The sequence below is a fragment of the Plectropomus leopardus genome, chromosome 13 (assembly GCF_026936395.1).
Source record: "Plectropomus leopardus strain MGB_pleo_1.0 chromosome 13, ASM2693639v1, whole genome shotgun sequence".
NCBI lineage: Eukaryota > Metazoa > Chordata > Actinopteri > Perciformes > Serranidae > Plectropomus > Plectropomus leopardus.
Window position 1 is genome coordinate 11,185,886 of NC_142188.1, and position 20,900 is coordinate 11,206,785.

A 20,900-nucleotide genomic window follows, 5' to 3' on the forward strand; every position below is an offset into this window, starting at 1 on the left:
TTCAAACTCATTTCTTATGTCAATATATTCCCAAATTTATTTAGTGTGCAAACAACCATCTCCAGTTTACTTACCATCAAACTAAATAAATAAATATCCACCCCAGGATTATTTACAATCCAAATATCCCCCAGTGTTACAAAATAAATATAAACACCCCCAACACAATCTTGTATATTTTTTTTTAGTGATTTGCGATCATGCTTTATTTCAACTCATTACCCAGCCGATTCCACAAGTTCACCCCGTACACTTAAATAATATTTTTCATGCATATATTAATAGGGACTTTTTTAGTATGATTGAGACGTGTCTCCCCAACACATTTTTTGTTTTTCACCACAGAGTGATCATCTTCATAATATACCATCTCTGCTCGGCTCTCTCCAGCAGCAGCGGCTCTGTGCAGATCAGTGGAGATGGGCTGAGGCGGAGAGGACACACTCGACAACACCGAGACTGTTCAGTGTAGCCGTTACAGAAGGGAAGACTCGGGTAAGCTCACTCATAACGTTGAACAAAATTTATTAACACCACTAAACGCACATTAGTTATCTAGTACAGCTAAAGTTACCTGTTATATTTTACGAGGCAGACTGGGACGAGTCGACAGCGTTAGCTAGGCTGTCGTTTATGCCCAAACTTCTTTACCGTAACGTCTGATGCCGTTAACCTAGCTAACGTTAGTAAAGCGCAGCTTCAACAATAACGTAAAAGTGGGAGCTTTAAGGTGGTGAAATGATATAATTTTAGATGTTTTGTGAGTCATTTTACAAGTTGGTTGCAGGCTAACAGTGAGCCGTGTCTCCCAGTTAACTTCAGGCCAGGGTGGCTGATGCTGCTAACACAAATGTTGTCAGCGTGTTTGACATTAGCTAGCTAATAAAACGTTAGCTGTTTGAGGTTGTACTCAAAGATAAATGTGATTTTCTACGTCATCTCGCGTTAAATTTGGATGGTTAAGTGGTTTGTTGTAGTGACTCAAGACATAGTCATTGTTACTAGTTAATTTGACCTAGTGAAGTTCCATATTTTGTCCTTCTTTGGATGTACAAAAACCCACAGTCGCACATTGCTGTAGTGAACAGGACCATACCTCACCGAGTTAATGTGAAGGCCAAAGCCTGTCAAACCTGCTGGCCTTATGTCCTGCTTTTTGTTCAGAAATGACTCTTTTCAGCTCAGCCGGAATGACCTGTCCCACCTTTGACCTGTAGACGGCCCCCTAAATTGCCTTTCATCCACAAGCATTTGTAGCCCAATGTTTTTCTCATGCAATGTTTCCTTCATTGATGTTTGTGAAACCAAATGCAAAATGAATATTGCAGTGAACGCTAACATTCAGTGGTGGATGAAGTACCTGAAAGCCAGATTTGAGTAAAAGTACAGATATCTTAGCAGAAAATGAATTTGGTAGAAGTTAAAGTCACCTGTTTAGAGTATAATATATGTAACAGTCTTAAAGTATCTGATATTTATTGTCAGAATTAATTTTATGATCATAAAATTAATTTCTGACAATTCTTGGTATATACCAAGTATTAAAAGAAAAGGTACAATTATGCTATTAATTTAAAAAAAAAAAAAGTGGTCAAATTTTTGAGAACTTTGACAATATGTCTTTGTTACATTCCTAACCTTAAAAACTGAGCCTACAATAGTCTTAAAGAAAAAAGTGGTTTTTTTTTTTTTTTTTTTTTTTTTTACAATTAAGATGATTTAAAGAACAAAATTCAATTTTAGTCACTACAAGTTTGCTGTTAATATAGAAAGCATTCAGAATTTTGAAAACTTTGACAATATATCTTTGTAACATACACAACCTTGAAAACTGAGCTAAAAACAGACTAGAAGATAGAAGAAAAACAAGGTCTTTTGTTACAACTTAAAGGATTTAAAGAACAAAAGCCGGTCTTTCCTTCCCTTCTATTACTTAATTTGTCTGTCCGTCCATCCCCTTCTACCTTCCTTCCCTATTTTATAGTAAGTAATAAATATGCTAAGAGGAAAAATAGTGAAGTAAAAGTCTACATTTTATTTAGGAAATGTAGTGGAGTAAAAGTGAAAGTTGAAAGAAATACAAAAACTCAAGTAAAGCACTACAAAAATACTGTAACAAAGTTTTATTACTTCATGGTGCACTGCTAATATTTGATCTCCTCAACACCTAGATTAATGATTTAATAGTTAAGTGTTAAAGCAGCACAAGCTTTCTGCTCCACAGTTACTATCACCAGCTGTTGTGTGGCTTTCTAACCCTAAAATCATGAAAAGATAATATTGACCTCTACTGGGCTATCCAGCTGGTCCCTACTGTTGTTTTATGACCTGTCCTGTGTGACCAGTTGGCTGCCATGTGATGTGGACAAAGCTTTGCAGCAAATGCAAAGAGTACGTTTACCGTGGGAATGTTTGACTTATGTCACACTACCTTAGTCCTTCTTTGTTGTTAGACATTTAAACTTAGTCTGTGCTGCTTCGTATGAAGCATAATTCATTGACAATATTATTTGCATCACACAGTAGACCCTGCTTGGTAACCTTGCACTGGTGATCACAGACAGTTCATCTGTAAATGTACACTAGTATCCTGGCAATGATCTGTATTTGAAGTAACCTGGTTGTGTGTTTGAGCACGTAAACATAATTTCCTCGCTTCAGAAAACCAAATATGTTATCTGGTGTACTCAAATAGAAACTGGAATACTGTGTGTGTTTGTCCTCAATACAATGGATGGGTTAGACAAGTAATTAGTCTGTAAAAAGTGGGGAAAATGTGATCATAAATAATCTATTAGTACTCTATGCCTTAAAATACATGTATAAGTTTGACACTGTTATGTAGATAGATTTTATCAGATAATACTGCGAGATAAATTATATTGTCAATTTCTTTGTGATAAGAGTTAGAAGCCAAAACCAGCACATTAATACACACAGTTATGTTTATCAGCCAGAAACCAAATTGGGCTCATTCCTTAACAGCTGAGGTAACTCAAACATTACAGTAAAGAAAGACAGAGATTGCAGGGATGTGGAGGAGTCAAAGACTTGCTGCAGTAATTTACAATCAGTAATCCTGCGTAATGTTGTGATCATGTATATTCTTTCTCATCGTCTTTGTATGAGTTGCTGTAACAGGAATTCATTGAGTTAATGTGAATTGGGTTAGCATTCAATAGGTATATCGCCCAGACAATGTATGCCCACCGATATAAGCAAACATATATATTTTTAACTTAATTTGACAGCCAGTACATAATAAATCGCTGTACAGAAAGAAATATTTAGAAAATGTGTCAGAATGTTTGTCCACAAGCAAGCACTACCAAGTGTACTTTTCAACCATAAACCATCACCTGTCAAGTTAATATGGCGAACTTGTTTGCAAACAGTTGATTATTTACACATCCGGCAATTACTGATCAACATTAGCATTCATTTAGAGTCATATTTTTGGCAGCTTGTAGAGTGTAAGTTCAATATTCACCCTCTTTCAGCTTTGTTTTTGGTCTCTTGAGGGAAATACGTGGTGCTTCAGCTGCTAGATGCTTCACTATGTTGACCAGCTGGTCGCTAACTGTAACTGATGTTTGGTGCTCAGCAGGAAGTGCACAGTGGGTTTTTTGCACTTTTACACTGAAAACACCTGCCTGCTGAGTAAGAAAACAAAGCTATAAGAAGTGAGAGTGAACCAGAACAGTGAAGTTGCAGGACTGACAGCTAAATAATTGACTGAAACTAACTGTAAAGCCAAGAGGAGCTGCAGATTATAAGTGATAATTCTCATTTATGTTTCATATTGTCATTTGGTACATTTTTATCATTAAAAATATTGATTATACCTCCTAAAATGTTTGACACTATACATATCGGTGTCCGATTTTCTAAAATGTCAGATTTTTAAAATGTCAAATATAATTATTGGTATCAACCTCAAAAATTCAGTGTCTGTCTTACTATACGTGGCATACATATTTTTTGACAAGAATCTTTGGAACTAGCCAAACAGTTGACAATTGTCATTGAATTAAAAGCCAAAGTAGTTTACATTGTTTTCTTTTCACCTTGTGTGGATGCTGTTTTGCATTATCTCAAACATCTATTCTGCATCACTGAAGTACATGAGCACACATGCAGATGAACTCGCTCACAGCACCTCATTTACAGGATCACTAAACTCAACAGAGACGTCTCTCACTCTCGCATAACAATCACTATTTGTGTAGTGTTCAGATAGTCGCCTCTGACAGCGTTGCTCCTTTCTCGTGCCTGTGATGACTCGGGGAGTTGCAGGGGCTAACTGCGATGCTCTCAGCTCAGAGTCCATGCACAACAACCAGGCCTTTTGTCCCTGCTGTGCCCCCATCCGCCCACACAGTGCTCATAATGTCCTGGAGAAAGAGCGTCTTTATCGTCGCTTTCCAAAGACTCATCTCAATCACATATTTTCGGCTCAGCCCAAAAAGACAGCAGCTTAAACAGGCTAATGCGACAATATGCCTACAGTAATGGTGCACCCACCCACACAGGGTTTGACATTGCACTTGTAAGACTAAACAGATCATTTACTTTTTTGTTGATTTTTAGAGAGCTGTAGTCCTCAGTAATGTGTCTGACCTGAGCAGGTTAAATATTGCACATTCTCTCCCTCACGCAGCTCCTGAGGGTGTTTGTGTTGTTTCTTTGTGTCGAACATGGCTGAGCTCACTGGCGCTTTTTTTTTTTTGGACCAAGTGGGTGCTCAGCTGCGGAGGGAGGGAGGGGGTAGAAAGGGGCTGGTCAGAGGCTTGCCAAATCGGATGAGAGAGCAGTTGGGAGGAGATAGCACAGACAGTGAGAGAGGAGAAGACTGCAAAAGAAGAGGGAGAAAAGAGAGCAAGCCGGGGTGGGTGGAGAAGAGAGAGTGACAGTGTGTAGTGAGTGTAACAAGAGAAAAAAAGAGGAGAGCGCAAAGAAGGAGAGAGAGAGTGGGTGAGGCTGATATAAAAGGATAAAGGCGGGGTTCTGGTTTGTGTCACATGATCCCCTGGCAGACTGTAGTGAGCTCCAGGTGGTAGAGAGACCACAGATACAGTAGATACAGGGAGAAAGAGGGAGCGGGTCACGCGAGTGAGGCTCACCACACAGACAACAGAAATTCTTCATTTACTCCCTCCCACCTCACACATCTCTTTTTTTCACCGTCCTTCAGGAATTCTTCCCGGTCCCGCTTGCCCCCTCTCCTCTCCTGGCCCCAGCAGGCCAGGGAATGTCCCGGCGGCGAGATGCCTTACGTGGACCGACAGAACCGCATCTGTGGCTTCTTGGACATAGAGGAGAACGAGAGCAGTGGCAAGTTCCTGCGTCGTTACTTCATTCTGGACACGCAGCAGGGAAGCTTGGTGTGGTTCATGGACAACCCACAGGTAATTACACAGGGCCGCGTTAGCTTAGCTTTTAGCTTCATTTTCGGGAGTGCATCATCCAGGTAACTGCACAGGCTAATGTTTAATTTGTTGATGGGACACTGGAGAGTTCACGGGCACGCCAGCTGACGTTAGTTAACTGTGTGGATGATCAGCTCTCATGCAACTGCAGGGTAACTGCAGGCCACTTTTAGCTAAACTGTCGTCATTCATTATGAACACAAAACTAAGTACAGGCTAAATGTTTCCATCGCTAGACAGCCATACAAGGATGGGAGAACTTGTATTATGTAATACTAGCTGATGGCAGTTAGGGCCATATTACAGGAACAGGAGTAGGTCAGGGCTAATAGTGTGTTTGGGTTTTAGCTACCAGCAGATATTTTCCTGAATTAGTTAGAATTAACTTGTTATACTCTAAATCTGGGATTATTTTTTGTCTTCTAGTCTCAATGAGTCCATGTAGTGAGCAGTGATATTTGCATTGACCACAGTAGTCATGATTTTCTGCTCCATGACCCCTCGATGTCACAGTTATCGCAATGTAACTCTTCACTTGGTTTGTACATCATGCTGGTTTGGAGATGCTGTGTTTTTAAGTGCACTGTTACATGAAGTATTCATAAATCATGTAGTGCAGGAGAAATTTTAAATAATTCAGCAGGTCTCTTTCTTTTTATAGATTGAAAAAGCTTAAATTTTAATGATGTTAAATCTGGATCCCGCAGTTTCAGAAGCACAGCAAGTAACTGAAATAAACTATCATGGTGATCATTAAAAGTATACTGTATTTACTCCGTAATATTGACTTGCTCTTCAAAACTTGACTTCACACTCCCACCACATTATTGTCTGCCGTAATCAAATGTTTAATAGTGTTAACTTTAGATTTTTACACATATTGTTCTTCTGACAGAACCTGCCGGTTGGTACAGACTGTGTCGGCTCCCTCAAGCTCACCTACATCTCTAAGGTAAGAAGAAATATTTTCACTGAAGCTTATCTGACACTTACACGATAAGATGATGTATAAACAGCATCCATTTACAGTATTTAGTAAAAGTTGTGAGCTTTGTCCTTCTTTAGGTCAGCGATGCTACCAAGCTGAGACCTAAGGCAGAATTCTGCTTCGGTAAGAAAAAACTCTTCACAATCTGTTTTTAATTTCTTTGCATTAACAATAATAATTTGATAGTTTACTGAAGGAGTAGAAGAATATAGACCTATTTTGAAAGAATTTAGTTGTATCTTAAACCTTTCTCCAGTTTATTTTTTCCCGAAACGATCTCGGACTACATCATTGACATGTTTGTCACGTTAAACAGCAACCCAACTTGTTACATAAACTAACATCTCGTTTAAGTGTAGAACTTGCCTGCAGAGCCTTCAAACATTGGCAGTGATTGTGTGATTAATCATATGTTGGCTGGGCGGAGAGTACACTTAATGTAACCTAAGGGAGGAATGTTTGCTGTCCTTGTCTGCCCTCTAAACTTGGTCAAGCACTGCTCTCCACATAACTTTCTCCACCATTGACCAGGCAGTCTCGCTCAACATTGTCTGTTTAGCAAACACACAAACATGCAGGAGGCCACAGCAGTTGATGATCTGAGTTTTTTGTCAGTTGGGTTGAACTGTTTTAGAATTGTTTATGCCTTTTCAGATTTTATCACCCTGATCATTGGGGTGGTTGTGTAGGCACCAGATAAAATTTTCTTGAATCATGTTCTAAAAGGCTCATGTAAAGGATATTTCTCCCAGCAGTCCTGTTTTTACAGTTGTCGTCATATTGCACTGCAGAGAAGCATAAATGCGTTCCCCACCCCACAAAACATTTTCAAATTTTAAAAAAATTTTAATTGTTTCCACCTTTTTCTGTTATACTGATGCATTACTACCTTTAAAGGAACATTATCGTCAACTAATAATGATACACTTACTGAAATACTGAACCTTAGAGTCAGTTTTTTCTTGAAAAGAGCTATTTTGGAAATGCTAGTTTTGGAAATGATGAGAGACATTCCCCTTAATTAAAGGGAAACTATGCCCTTTTTTCAAAATTCTTTATTATTTCTATGTTATAAGACAGTGAAGTGTTAGTAAACATGAACAACTCTCTCCCAAATCCAAAACTAAAGTTAAACTCAAACCTGATGTCATAGAGTATATAGAGCTGCTTCCTCGACATTGAATGGAGAAAGATGTTGTTGATGACACTGAGAGCATCGAGGGGGATGTTCTGAGTATATGGGTACATTTTCCATTTCACAACTGAAAACACTATAATAGATTAAAGCTCATTTAAGGATATTAAACATTCTGTGGGTCCACAAAATCAGTCTCCCATTTATTGTCTATGAAGCAGCTCCAGGCTTTTATACTCGATGACATCATAAGTTGTGTTCCCCTTTAAGACATCAGAAAGGTGTGGTGAGAGGATGTTTCTGAAGCTACCTATTCTGATGAAACAGACTGGCAGCTTATAACCCTTTTTAATGCATTGAACCCGTGATCTTATTAGTATGCAACAAAGGTATTGTTTTATCTTTACATTTGTCCTTGTCTTCTCACCTCGTGTGGTCAAGACAGGCAGGAAAACTGTTGCATAAATATGAACCATCATCAGGTTATTTAGCAGTAAACCTCCATTCCCTGTTATTGTTTACTAGCCCTTCTCCTCCTCTTCCATCCGCTTCAATAGCAGGAAATACTAGTGTGTGGACTACTGTGACTGTGTGTGTGTGTGTGTTTCAGGCTGTGTGTGCACACCAGTTGCCTTGTTGAGGTTTCGACAGGATGTCGGCATCCTAATCGGAACCTGATTCGGGGATGTATGAGGTTATTTTTAAACTGCCGTTTGTGCGCCACATGTTTTGCTAATATCTACGAATCCTGCTGCTCCCCCTCTTCCTGCATCTAGCAACTTCGGACGAAACATAGGGCGAAGAAATATTCTGAAAAGTTAGGTTATAGATGTCACACTAAGAGATCTTTTTTTTACAGTAGAGACTTTATTGCAGTCTGTGATTGATTGATATGGGTCTGTGGCTTGTGTGTGTGGTGAAAGAGATTGAAAGTGGTGTAGCCTGTGAACTTTGGTGCTTGGCTGCATTTCTCAGCAGCACAAATTGTTTTATAATGTGTAACTATGAGTCAGATCTGATACCTCTCCTCCCAGATTTGTCCTCCCAGTGCCCAGAAGACTACTACCCTTTAGCCACTACTGAGGATCTTACCCCCCCCTAAAACACAATGGACACATTTGAAGGTTAAATGAGACCAGACAGACAGATTTATTTACAGGGAAGTGGAAAAAAGAAAGGGAGAGGTCTTGCATCTGTCTAAGAGCTGGACCAAACACACAGAGCGAGGAAGAATGATCCTCATTGTGCCACAGAGTTTGAGCTCCCAGTGCCTTTTACAGCTCGCCCCCGCCAGATTTACCAGTCCAGCTTTAATGTAATTCATTCCCATGGTGTCGAAAGGAAATGGAGGAGACACAAGGATGGTTTGAGCAGCAGAATCGAAGGATTTATGGCAGAGAGAGAGAGAGAGAGTGAGAGTGAGAGAATGAGACTTGAGTTCTTTCAGCTCCTAAATCCTGATCCATAGCTAATCAGCATTTGACCCAAAAATTTCTTTGTGATTGAAAATGGGGTACGCTCATGTTCACATGGGTGTGAATATTTGGTGGTTGGTAGCTGTGAGCTTTTTTTTTTCTCTGTCATGGTTAGATGTGGGTAGATGGTGGCAGACTGAGACAGCTGGGTCATCATCCACATGGGGAGGGAATGCTGCTGGTAGTGTGTGGGAGAGTCTCTTGGCTCACTTGTTTTACACTTCCAGAGAAGTCTGTGGATCTCTTCTACTGACACTTCATCATATTTTCTGTACAAGAAAGGCCAAAAGCACAGTTAGCACGCACTTCATAGTACTGCTTTGTACTTGTAGTCCATATTTGCATGTGATTCATATTAGACTCAGAATGAAACTATTGATGTAGTGTCGAGAATGTAGTCTGGCTGTATGAATATACTTTCACCCTTTTCATTGTTCCCACTGCTTTTTTTTTTATAATTCATTAGTCATCAATGCTGGGATGAGGAAGTTCTTCCTGCAGGCCAACGATCAGCAGGATCTAGTGGACTGGGTCAACGCGCTCAATAAAGCCACCAAGATCACTGTAAGTCAAACACAAACACACAGCACGTGCAGATAAACACACCACACGCAGTCCATCTCTGAGTCAGCTGCACCGATTTGTTCTCTTTGGCTCATTTTTTATCACTTGGAGAAACTTTTATTTCTTCCTCTTCTTCGAAATGAGTGAGTGGACTGTCAAGAAACTAGATAGGAGTGAGTCAGAGCATGACTAACAGGATGCTGTATTGTTGTATTAAGTGCTGGGATAAAGGGCTGTTTCCATTGTTCTCTGTGAAGCCACAACCATTCAGAAAGGAAATGGAAATTAAACGTGTTTAAGACTTGTCAACTTTTGCATACATAGAGGTTACATACTGTATTTTAACTATTGAAAAAGGACAGCTGAATTCCTCATTTTATTTTATCTCTCTGTTCAGAATTGGTTTGTTTAATTAAAAATTGTCCTCAAAATTCTGGAGTCTGATGTGTGTGTTTTTCTAAGGTGCCAAAGTTGCCTGATGGGCAGCAGAATGCAGAGAACCAAAAGGCTTTGCCAGATGTCGTAGGGCCCAAAAAACAAGTCTCCTATAAGACAGAAATCATAGGAGGAGTTCCCATTGTCACTCAGACACAGGTAAACATTGACACACACGTAGTGCACCATATACTGTCATTGCATGTTTAAAAATGTATTCAAAGATTTTGATGCCTGCAGGGAAACACAACAGTGACAAACTGTTAAGGCTGCAACAAACAGTTATTTTCATTGTGTATTAATCTGTCAGTTATTTTCTTGATTAATTGATTAGTTGCTTGATCTATAAAATGACATAAACTGGTGAAAAATGTCATTCAGTGTTTCCCAAAGCCTTAGATAATGTCCTCGAATATCTTGATTTTTTTTTCCATGACCCAAAGATACTCAGTTTACATTAAAGAAGCTGCAATCAGAGAATTTTGACTTTTATTTTAAATTAAAAAAAATACTCAAACTGATTAGTAGATTATCAAATTATTTTAATATTTGACAGCCAATCAAATAATGTGCAGCTCTACAAGCTATAATATAGTCCGTCTTTATATTGTCGTAAAACTATTAGAGCAGAGATAATTGATCCATTTGGCAACTTTTAGATAATGGATTGGTCATTCATCAAGCAAAAGTGCCCCAGATTTGTTTGATCCAGGTTTACAAATGTGCTACTCTTGCTACTCTTCTGTTTTATTTCATATGTAAGTAAATTTTGTTGGGATTTTGGACTGTTGGTTAAACAAATCAAGCAGTTTGAAGACATCACCTTGGGCTCTGAGATATTATAATGGGCATTTTTTTTCATTATCACCTCATAATCAAGTAAATAATAGTACAAATTGCTGACACTCTAATCGATCCTGAAAAAGAACTTAAATTACAGCTGTAGAAACTTTAACTGTAAGCGGTATGTGTTCATTTTAACATCTGAGGAAAAATCTCCTTTGTGTCACTAATGTACTGTTTTTTTATGTGCAGTAATGAACCAATTAATAATTTCCCTAATTACTTTACCTTTTACTCAGAAGTCTAACATGGATTGTGGCTGATGTATTTTGAGGTAGTTGAATCCGCAACATAAATTAGTCTGTTTTTTGAAATGTTTTTGAAACTTGCACTGACAATATTTCCGGTGCCCTTTCCCCTCAAGCATGACGGCGGTGATGGTGCAGACAGAGCGGAGCGTGAGGCAATGCACCGGTCCCACAGCCAGCTGCCGTACTTCCTGGGCAGGCCGACTCAGGAGCACACCGTCATCAAGTCAGGCTACTGCGTGAAGCAGGGAGCTGTGGTGGGTACCTGCCCCTCTGTTGTGTTGATTTGGTTCTAGTTGAGTTTGCCTTTTGCTACTGTTCAGAAAGTTCAATCATAATTTTGTCTCTTTCAAATTTCTGGCTACTTACAGTGCAGCAACATACTTTTCTGAAATGCATTACAGTCAGCAAGCTTTACCATAGTGACGCAACACCATTTATGATTAATGACACTATTGCAATCAAACTGACATCCACAAATAGCACCTTCATGTGATGGGGAATGTAAAGTCTTGTGACTTGTGGAATGTCAGATGATGTGATTTCAGCATGATTGTGACAAAGAGTTGCCTCAGAAAATGCTAGTGTGTACAATTTCTGTAATTTATATGTGTTCAGGATAATGTACAACCACCCTCTATATATAGACACTGTGAAATGGGTAGGATTTTTCTTTAAACTGTATTTATTGTCTTTTTAACAAAAAGTAAAATGATACATTAAAATCGACTCTGACAAACATCTACATCCATACAGGTACACATATGTACAGAATCTAAAACAGCACAAAATAATAAAAGAGGGAGAGGTACACATTTATATTCAGGATACACTGTGTCACAATGATATTACATAATCTTTTATTTCCACTGTCCCTATTCAACCACTGTTGTTATAATAATAATAATAATAATAATAATAATAATAATAATAATAATAATAATAATTTGTTGATGTCCATCACATGTCAAGACCATATTCAGAAAAGATATATATCCCTATATATCCCTCTATAAATAAAGATTATATATAAAAATAAATAAATGAAATTTAAAAAAAAGAAAAAGTAAACAAAAACAAACAGGGATAGAATAAAATAATAATATAAAATAATATAAACAATTGGTGATAAAAAAAATTAAAAAATTGTGTAGGAATTATTTAATTAAAACTGCTTTGAATATTGTAGCAATTTGGCAAATGTCTTATTTTGCCTGGAAATTCTACAAAAGTTCTGAACACTTTTTACCTTTTTTCCCCCAGATGAGGAACTGGAAACGGCGCTATTTCCTACTGGAGGAAAACTCAATGAGTTACTTCAAGTCAGATTTGGTAATTGACTTTCAGTTATGTGAAGCCTTTAAGGAATGTTTTTTATTGTGAATTGAATGTACTCCCACAGACTGAGGCAGAGGATCAGCAGAAACAGAGTCCCGAGTTCCAACATGCTTTATCTGCAGTCTGTGGAATTCAGTGCTTACACTTCGCATGTCCTATCATGCCTTGCCCCCCCCCCCCCCGGCTTTTCTTAAACACTCGTTCTTACAAAAACACACACAGACTGTCCTCAGGATAATACTTCACGTCCCATAACCTGTCCTTGTCCGGTTCTGCCCTTATTTGACAGCTCTATCTGTGTATTTGGCTATCAACAGACCCCAAGGACACAGACTCTCTGTCTGCTGTATCAAATGGCCAGGTCAAGAAAGTTACAACTATCAGGGTTTTTAGTTGCAGTTTGCTACTTTTAGGAAAGTTCACTATCTTCTGTCCCTGTGAAACGGAGAACTCAGCAAGATGTCCTTGTTTCTAGACAAGCATTTGTAATACACATGCAGTTTATCCTGTATATTTCAATGACTTCTTTACTTCTTTAATTATTATATGGTATTTTCTTGCCTTTAGGAGAAAGAGCCTCTGAGAATGATCCCACTGAAGGAAGTTCACAAAGTCCAGGAGTGCAAACAGAGGTATTTAACATGTCCCAGCATTTTCCCATTGTACAAAAAATGTCTTTTGTCCAGGGGGATGGTGTTTACCTTTCCTGATTTAGATCAAGATATAGATGAGATTATTATGATCTGACTTTTCCACTTTGGTTTCAGTGACATTATGATGAGAGATAATCTGTTTGAAGTTGTCACCACATCAAGGACGTTTTACATACAGGTAGGACATTTTTTGTGGTAAAAGGAATGTACAGTCAGTCATACAATGTGTACAATGTTGACAAACACTGTGGTTGCTCTCTTGACTGTCTTTTTTGTCTACATTTGGTCTGTACTGTCTAACTGTCCTCTTCTGTCCCTCACTGTCCTTTCTGTTTGTGGCTTTACTAGGCGGACAGCCCAGAGGAGATGCACAGCTGGATCAAGGCTGTCTCAGGGGCCATTGTGGCCCAGCGGGGGCCTGGAAGGTCTGCTGCTACAGTATGTATCTTGCACTACACTACAACAAAATATGGATTCAAGTCATTATAAGAAGACTTATATCTGATTGGAGTCATACATTTAGAGACCTCAGATGCCCCTGTGGACAAAGAAAATGACTTATCTTTGACTTGCATGTGCAGAACTAGAGACGGACTTACTGAGTGACATCTGGTAGTATGAGGAGTCCAGTCAAGTTTCTTCATAAGACCTGTCTCTGTTGTTTCACTCATGTCATTTCTTGATTTGTGTCAGTTTCTTGCTCTCACAAGATTTCATACAGCAGCAAGATACAAAGAATGCAGAGAAAACCTTTTTTGACTTCATCTTAAACAGATGCAGTGTAGCAGAAACAGCAGTTTTGCAGTATGTTTCAGATGAGCTTTCCCTATGAACTATTCATTTTGTTTGAAATATACTGAGTCCAGCTGTTCTAGTTGTAATTGTATAATCCAAAAACAAGATTGGTGAAGCTAAATTCTGCTCTTTAGTCCACCAGGACACCAGCAGTTCCTAATTCCCCACACAGGACTTGCACAGGGCAACATTTGTTACCAGGCCACAAGGAAAAATCATCATTTTGCAAAGAAAGTGGATTATAAAATAACTTTATAATCTATTTTTGTGGTATTTACCTTGGCCTGTTCTACATTTTACTCATCCCTCCTTGTCACCACCCAACAGCAAAGAAGGCTTTTGTTCTTTTTTGACCATTTTGTGTCTTTTATTAGAGAATTGACAGATAACAGGAATTTAGGGGAGAGAGAGAGACAAAGGTCCCCAGCTGGATGCAAACTGGGGACAGCCCATGTTTGGCGCCTTAACCCCCAGGCCATCAGGTGCCTTTATACCGATTTTAAACTAAAGTAGGTCATCAGTTTGTAAGATAACCAATACGTCATCACCACCAAAATGATGCCGGACTGGTGCACTCACACAGACCACCAAATCTGTTAAATAAGCTCAATCAGCAGCCTGCATGCAAAGAGACAGGCAGCCAGACTCGTAGGTGAGGAGAGAGAAATCAGCCAGTTCCTTAGTCCTGACTGCAGAGGAGACCGTGTCCTCTGACGCAGTTGGTCCCTTCTGGTTAGACTGAAATTATTCTCAACACCTCTGCGCTGTCTGTTTCTCTACAGTTCCCTCTTTCTTCCCTTCTGAGTCTTTCTCTCTCTCTTGCTTGTTTTTCTCTCACCCCCTTCTCCTCTCCTGTGCCTCTTCTCTGTCTCCTTTTTCTCCTTTCTTTCTTTGTCACATTCTCTCCTCCTCTCCTCCCTGTGGGCAGACAGCCCATCTGCTCTAATACTGCTTTGCACTGTGTTGTTGCAGATGCGGCAGGCCAGACGGCTGTCGAACCCCTGTATACAGAGGTATACGTCTCGAATCGGGGAGTGCAGCAGCACGTATGTCAGCTCGTCTAAATCCCCCCCCCTTTAAACTATAAGTTCACCTTTTTTAATACTGTTTTCCACTCACTGGCTGGCCCTCTGTGGTTGTAGACTTGATGAGAGCAGATCAGATCTGACTGCACATCTGATGCTCCTTTTTTTTTTCTAAGAACCAACCACATCCTAAGTATGGCTGTGATAACCCAACAAGCGCTCCTCCCTTCACGCCCTCGTCCTCGCTGCTTCTCTCATCCACTTCTCCTCCTCCTTTGCTTTCCTTTCCTCTTTGCCGCACTGTCACTTTAAGCTCAGCTCAAAGTTTGAGCTCATTTCATTCAGTGCGCTCAGACAGTTCTAGTTTTGAAAAGAAAATGTGTTGAGGAATTTTAAGATTTGAGGTGTGCTTGATTTAGCTTCTCTCGCATGCGGTGACTGTCGAGCATGGCAACTGAAATCAAGAACACCTCGACTCCTTAAAAGCTTAAAAGTAATATTTTTGCACAAGTGCAGAATGACTCTAAACAGCTGGAATATGACCATCTTACCATCGGAAAGAACTGCAGTCACTGCCTCCTTCTCTCCTTTATAGCTTCACTTGCACAGCTTTCACCTGTCATCACCATTAGTGATGATGCTTCAGTGTCAGAAAAGATAAATATACAAGATTTCATGTACAATCATGCATAAACATACACTCACAGCATGACCTACCTGACCAGCTTAGCTATGAATACCTAAAGCCTGTTTCTATCTCTGTCTTTATTACTGGGTACCTGTGTCTTTCACACCTTCTGTTTCTCTTCCCTTCATGCTCTGTTATCTCTGCAGTCTGCTGCAGCTGTGTACCTGTCTTAGATGTGTGACATCCTGCTTGTCTCTCCTCCTCCCTCCTGTTCGCTGCCTGTATGTTTATTTCTCTTTCTCATACACACGTTAATAAGATACTTGTGTCAGTGTTGTTGACTTCCTATACCTTTTGTGTGTTAAATGTTTTTTAACAGCTTTAAATGAGGACTCACCAATGCTGAATCCACACGTCCAGAGTCACAATCTTTTGGTTTTCATGGTGATGTGTATATATTATTTTCATTGGGGATGTCCCTATCCAATCTCAGAGATCAGTATCAGGGTCGATCAAGGCAGTTTTGAACCCTTTGAAACCTGAAGCAACATCACTTTTCTTGAGCTGCTTTCAGACGCCTTTCATAAGTATTTAAACCTTTGAACGCTCAGCAAATTGGAGCGATTTCTTTCAAAAACATGAGAAAAATAGCAATGAGCAACTTGGCATAAATGTTCTACAACTTTCAAGAAATTAGAAGATTAATAAAGCTAGGGGAAAATGTCAAACTATAATGATCATAATTACATATTTGTTATTGTATTAGATAATTATTTTTAATTTTTCAAACACTTTTTGTGGGTCGTTTTCTTGTTAGTTTATTTTTTTACTCTCTTTCAGGTAATTTTCAGGGGGTTTTTTTGTTTAGTTTTTGGATAATTTCTTTTTTCGTTGCTCATTGCCTTCTCCCCATGTTTTAAAAGAAATCCAGCCAATTTGCTCAGGTTTCAAAGGGTTAACTGATCTGTATTGACTGTATTGAACTATATAGAGCTCAATCCAAACCTTTTTTTTACGTCAGCTGTCACACAGGTGTTCTTACTAATGAATCTCTTACGCACAGCAATGCAACGAGTGTAGCTGTCGTCAACTCTCCAACTCTCTGCTGTCTGTTCCCACTCCGTGTGTGTGTGTAAGAGCAGAGGCTGAGCCCCGCCTATGACAACCACACACCATAAACCACAGCAAAACAAAGTTAAAATTAAACAAAGACTGTTTGTTTATGTTATTTACTTAATTTATGTGCACTCCATTTCAGTGTGAGAGTCACTGGTTTTGCTTTCATCTATGCCGCATGGTGTTTCACTGCCCTGCTCGGAGGACAGACAGACAGCGATGCAGAGCTTGCAACAACCTCACCCATCACGCCCCCGCAAGTGCATCAGAAATCATGAGACTTATCATTAAACTTAAAATAATCTATGCAAAAGATGTAAAGATGACAAATAGAAAAACACTCAATAGCATACAGTTCATTAAGGTGAGTCAGACTGAAGCTGAAGCAGCAAACACTGAGAATAGTCACTTAGAGGGAGGCGTTCAGTGAAAGGTCAAAGAAAATTTAGATTGTTTCATATTTTATTTCTTGTTATTAGGTTAAGAAACAAAACAGAAAAACATTAAGGCTTGCATGTGGGCATTTTTTCTTAATGCATTGCAGAGCCATTCAGTTGTCAAGAATATATAGTGGCTTTATTTTAATAACTTTAATGTTTTTATGTGTGCACTGTGAAGCTGTGTTTTCTAGGAAAATATAAGTGTCAGATCAGGACTCGGTATCAGCAGATACTCAGTATTAAATGACAAAGATCAGAATTAGGGGCAAAAACCTTGATTGGAACATCCCTAATTTACATGTGAATATTTTGGTTAATAAGAACTATTCAAGTGAACAATGGACTAATGAGACATGTTCAGTGTGGTTTATTATTTAATCTCTGTTCAACGGCCCCTAAAATTCAGCATGAGCTTGATTTTGGACCTTTGGATTCAGCACAAAGCATCTCTTAATACGTGTGGTTCTCAGTAGGATGTTGTGCTAGGAAACTGATTATTAAATCGTGGGATGCTTAAGGGATACTTTGTGGATTTACAGATCAGAATTCCTAAAAGCCTGCAAAGTTGCAGCCGGGTATCACGGTGCTGCTTAGGGAGAAACTGTGTCAAAATGCAGGATCTTAAAGTTCACACTGATATTGTATTGATGTCTTAATGCTTTATATTTGGGGTGTTTCTCAAACCAACATTTCACCATCTGCTCAGTAGCCACCCCTTTTCTTTCACTACCTCTGCTGTGCTTTTTTCTTTCCTCCCATGCCTCTGTTTTGTGTTTCAGAGATTGAAATCTGACAATGAAAAGCTGTGAAATAATGAGCAACAACCAACCACTGCTTCCTAAGGCACTCTGCTCCTCCACTTCAACCTGTCGAGACTACCAAAACTAAAACCTGCTGACACTACTACCACCTCTCCCGTTACCTCTACTACTTCCTCTACTACTACTGCTACTACTTCTGCTACTACCACCATCTCCACTCTTTAGCAATGCTACATTCTTCGGCACCTTCAACCCTTCAGTACCAACTCTGCTAAATCTGCATCAAGCTCCACCTGCTGGTGCTAATTCCAAGTCTGTAACTCACTTTTGCTGTCAAATAAACCCCACACACCAGGATTTCACTTTGCTTACTAACAGCCACTCTTGTCTTCTTGCTGTGTCTGTGTCCTCCCGCTGTTTCTGCTGCAGGAACACGGCGGCCGCTCCACTTTCTACCGCAGCCACTCGGGTCCCCCCGTCCCTCGCTCGCCCATATCTGCCATGCCACCATGCTACCCAGAGTGGGGGGCTGCTGTCACGTGCGGCACACGCTCGCAGCCTGGCGTGGGACAGCGAGCACTTCATGAGCCTGCTGCCCCGGCCCAGCCACAACCACACGCCAGCACGCCTGTCCCTGCAGGAGACGCGTCTGGCAAAGTGAGCTGTGAACCACCTGTGACCACCATCAGTAAGTCTGAGGAGTCACCGTGGCGACGGCGGAGCAGCTTTGAGCCCCACATGCCTGAACCACCCCTGGACCTGGATGACGCTGACCTGCCAGTGAGCGAGGTCTGAGCTGGATATTAACACTTGTTTATCTGGTTGGATGTTGACAGAGATTAAAAGAGGAACAGTGCTCAACAGGTGTTAAAAAGGGCAGGCGTTGGTTTTCAAACCAAAGCTGTTGGCGGATGACACAATACAACGTCACAGACTCACGTTCTGAGCTCCTCCGTCAGTGCCGTCAGTGTGCTAAAGAAACAAGTTGGGTTGCCACTGAACTGCACTCGCGTGCCAAAGACGACCCAGTCTTCACCCACACCCCCTCCGCCTGCCTGCTGTCGCATTTACAATGATGTATTTATTTACTAAAAGTTGATGTTGTCAAACTATAAATTTTTGTTAACTTGTGCTGATTAGAATTCAATTACAGAGCTTTATTTTACCTGTACAGGCACGATGATGCGACGGAGGATTTTTGTAAACCACTTTGTGCCAATATAAATAAGGGAGCTTTCAAGATTGCAAACTATTTCCTCTTGTCTAAAAGATGTGTTCAAGCTGAGGACTGACTTTTCATCACCTCCCTTCTCGTTTAAACTGTGCTCCGTTCATACACTCACAGCTGTAACCCTGGATTTGTCTATTGTTGGCCCGCATGAAGGATTTGGGTCAAACCTAGTCTGAAATCATATCAAATGCAAATTATAATTGAAAGATCCTAGACAGGTCTGGGACAACATCCAAAAAAGAAAATATTTTTATATTATGGCCCAGTGTGTATGATAGTTGAAGACCAAATATATTGTAGCCAAATTCAATCAGATTTTGTTAACAGTTGCCAAACCTTTGGCCTAAAATTCTCTTGATTTTTAAGTATGTTGGAGTTAAGTTGTTCAGTCATATAAAGGTGTTCTTGATGAGATTTTATCTGTTTGTAATTGACAACAAGCTAAAGTAGCTCACATATAAATCTACAGTGAATAGTTTTTACAGTTAATGGTAGAGTACTTTGCAGGAGTGCAAAAGAAAAACAAAAATGTCAAGACTTTGGCAGTACATGCATCACTTTACAGACTGAACCAGCCTCTTTGTTAACTCCATTTCAGCATACCAAACTTTATGGACTTACGTTTGTGACACTGGATGACATGGGAAGCAAACAAGAAGTACAAGGAGAACGCCTGTATGCATTTTGTAATTCATAGTAATAAAAACCTCAACAATAGGGCTCTCTGTCAGTTATAGATAAGCTTCATGTCCTTATGGACAAGGTAATAACACATGTTAATAAAGATGAGTATACTGTACGAACACCATGCAAACATTTGGATCATGGTTTAACAGGAAAAAAAAAATGACAACCTTCAAGCTCAGACATTTCTGTTGCATGTTAACATTTCAATGATTCCTCAGATTGTTTTTAGTTTCTATCTACGGCCGCTCTGTGTGTTGTGTGTTTGCAGAATAGAGCTGTGTGCAGCAGATTTATTTTTTATATGCCTTTAGATGTTTCCTGATCTTATTCCGTGTACATGTGTTGCCAACCCAGCAGCAGGCAGCTGCCAAATGGTTTTATTTAAACATGTCTCACTGTAGTCCTGCTAAATAATACACACTAATCTTTTTTTTAAGTGCCTGCTTCATTTCAACCCAACCAAGTCGAGCTGTTTCACGCCCTCTCAGTCTGGTGTAATTGGTTTGAATTGTCTCTATTTATTATGTGGATGACTTGAAAGAAATAAACACTGAAAATGTGCTCAGATATCCTTGAGTGTCATTCAGTATTGTGCTTATCTAGGCCTTTCGCCAAAGGGCACAATTAGTGTGTGAGGGTGTAGTGAGAGCTTCAGTAACTCTGGGAAGACAGAACGATTTAGTCTAACTGCTAGTCCACTCATTAAGGTGCCATCTGCCCTCTTGTGGTGAAAGAAAAAACTTCACTGTAGGTCACTTACACTAACATGCTGTAGACTAAAACAGAGTGCTGTACTAGTCATCAGTTATGTATTCACCATTGATATAACTTAGTTATCAGAATGGAAATAAACCAGTGCAAAACACCATCTACGAGAATGAAAACAGATAAATGATCAACAAAAAATACAAGAAAGGAACAGAATTGTGTGCCACTAAAGAGCACTGACCAGGAGAAATATGCAAAACAAACACAAAAATGATGCTGGACACACAAGCTTCACTAAAACGTTAACACAAAATACACTGTGTTTCTGCTGCAATTAGCCTCTTCTATTGTGTTTATTCTAGCACATAACGAAATGTGATCTGCAAATGTTTTTTATTTTT

General features: G+C 39.6%; 1 protein-coding gene across 6 annotated transcripts; it reads left to right on the forward strand.

Annotated features, from left to right (window-relative positions):
• Positions 1–360: 360 nt before the first annotated feature.
• LOC121954387 (pleckstrin homology domain-containing family A member 1-like) lies at positions 361–20,358 on the forward strand. Of its 6 annotated transcripts, none has more exons than XM_088086494.1 (14): positions 361–495; positions 5,195–5,408; positions 6,325–6,381; positions 6,495–6,540; positions 9,494–9,591; positions 10,054–10,185; positions 11,234–11,374; positions 12,381–12,449; positions 13,023–13,087; positions 13,223–13,286; positions 13,457–13,546; positions 14,876–14,949; positions 15,763–15,837; positions 18,303–18,667. In XM_088086494.1, the coding sequence occupies exons 2-14, from the start codon at positions 5,268–5,270 to the stop codon at positions 18,532–18,534; spliced, it is 1,284 nt and encodes a 427-aa protein (XP_087942620.1). In that variant the 5' UTR covers positions 361–495; positions 5,195–5,267; the 3' UTR covers positions 18,535–18,667. The 6 variants fall into 6 exon arrangements, with proteins under 6 accessions (XP_087942620.1, XP_087942618.1, XP_087942621.1 ...); XM_088086492.1 differs by lacking the exon at positions 361–495 and adding an exon at positions 4,799–4,888; XM_088086495.1 differs by lacking the exons at positions 361–495; positions 18,303–18,667 and adding exons at positions 4,799–4,888; positions 17,892–18,185.
• Positions 20,359–20,900: the final 542 nt, after the last annotated feature.

Excerpts from the sequence above, each read along its gene's own strand:
- LOC121954387 (XM_088086492.1), top strand. The coding sequence starts at position 4,803 with ATGAGAGAGCAGTTGGGAGGAGATAGCACAGACAGTGAGAGAGGAGAA. Across the intron at positions 6,541-9,493 it reads TAAGGCAGAATTCTGCTTCG|TCATCAATGCTGGGATGAGG; the intron begins GTAAGAAAAAAC and ends ATAATTCATTAG. Across the intron at positions 13,088-13,222 it reads GTCCAGGAGTGCAAACAGAG|TGACATTATGATGAGAGATA; the intron begins GTATTTAACATG and ends CTTTGGTTTCAG.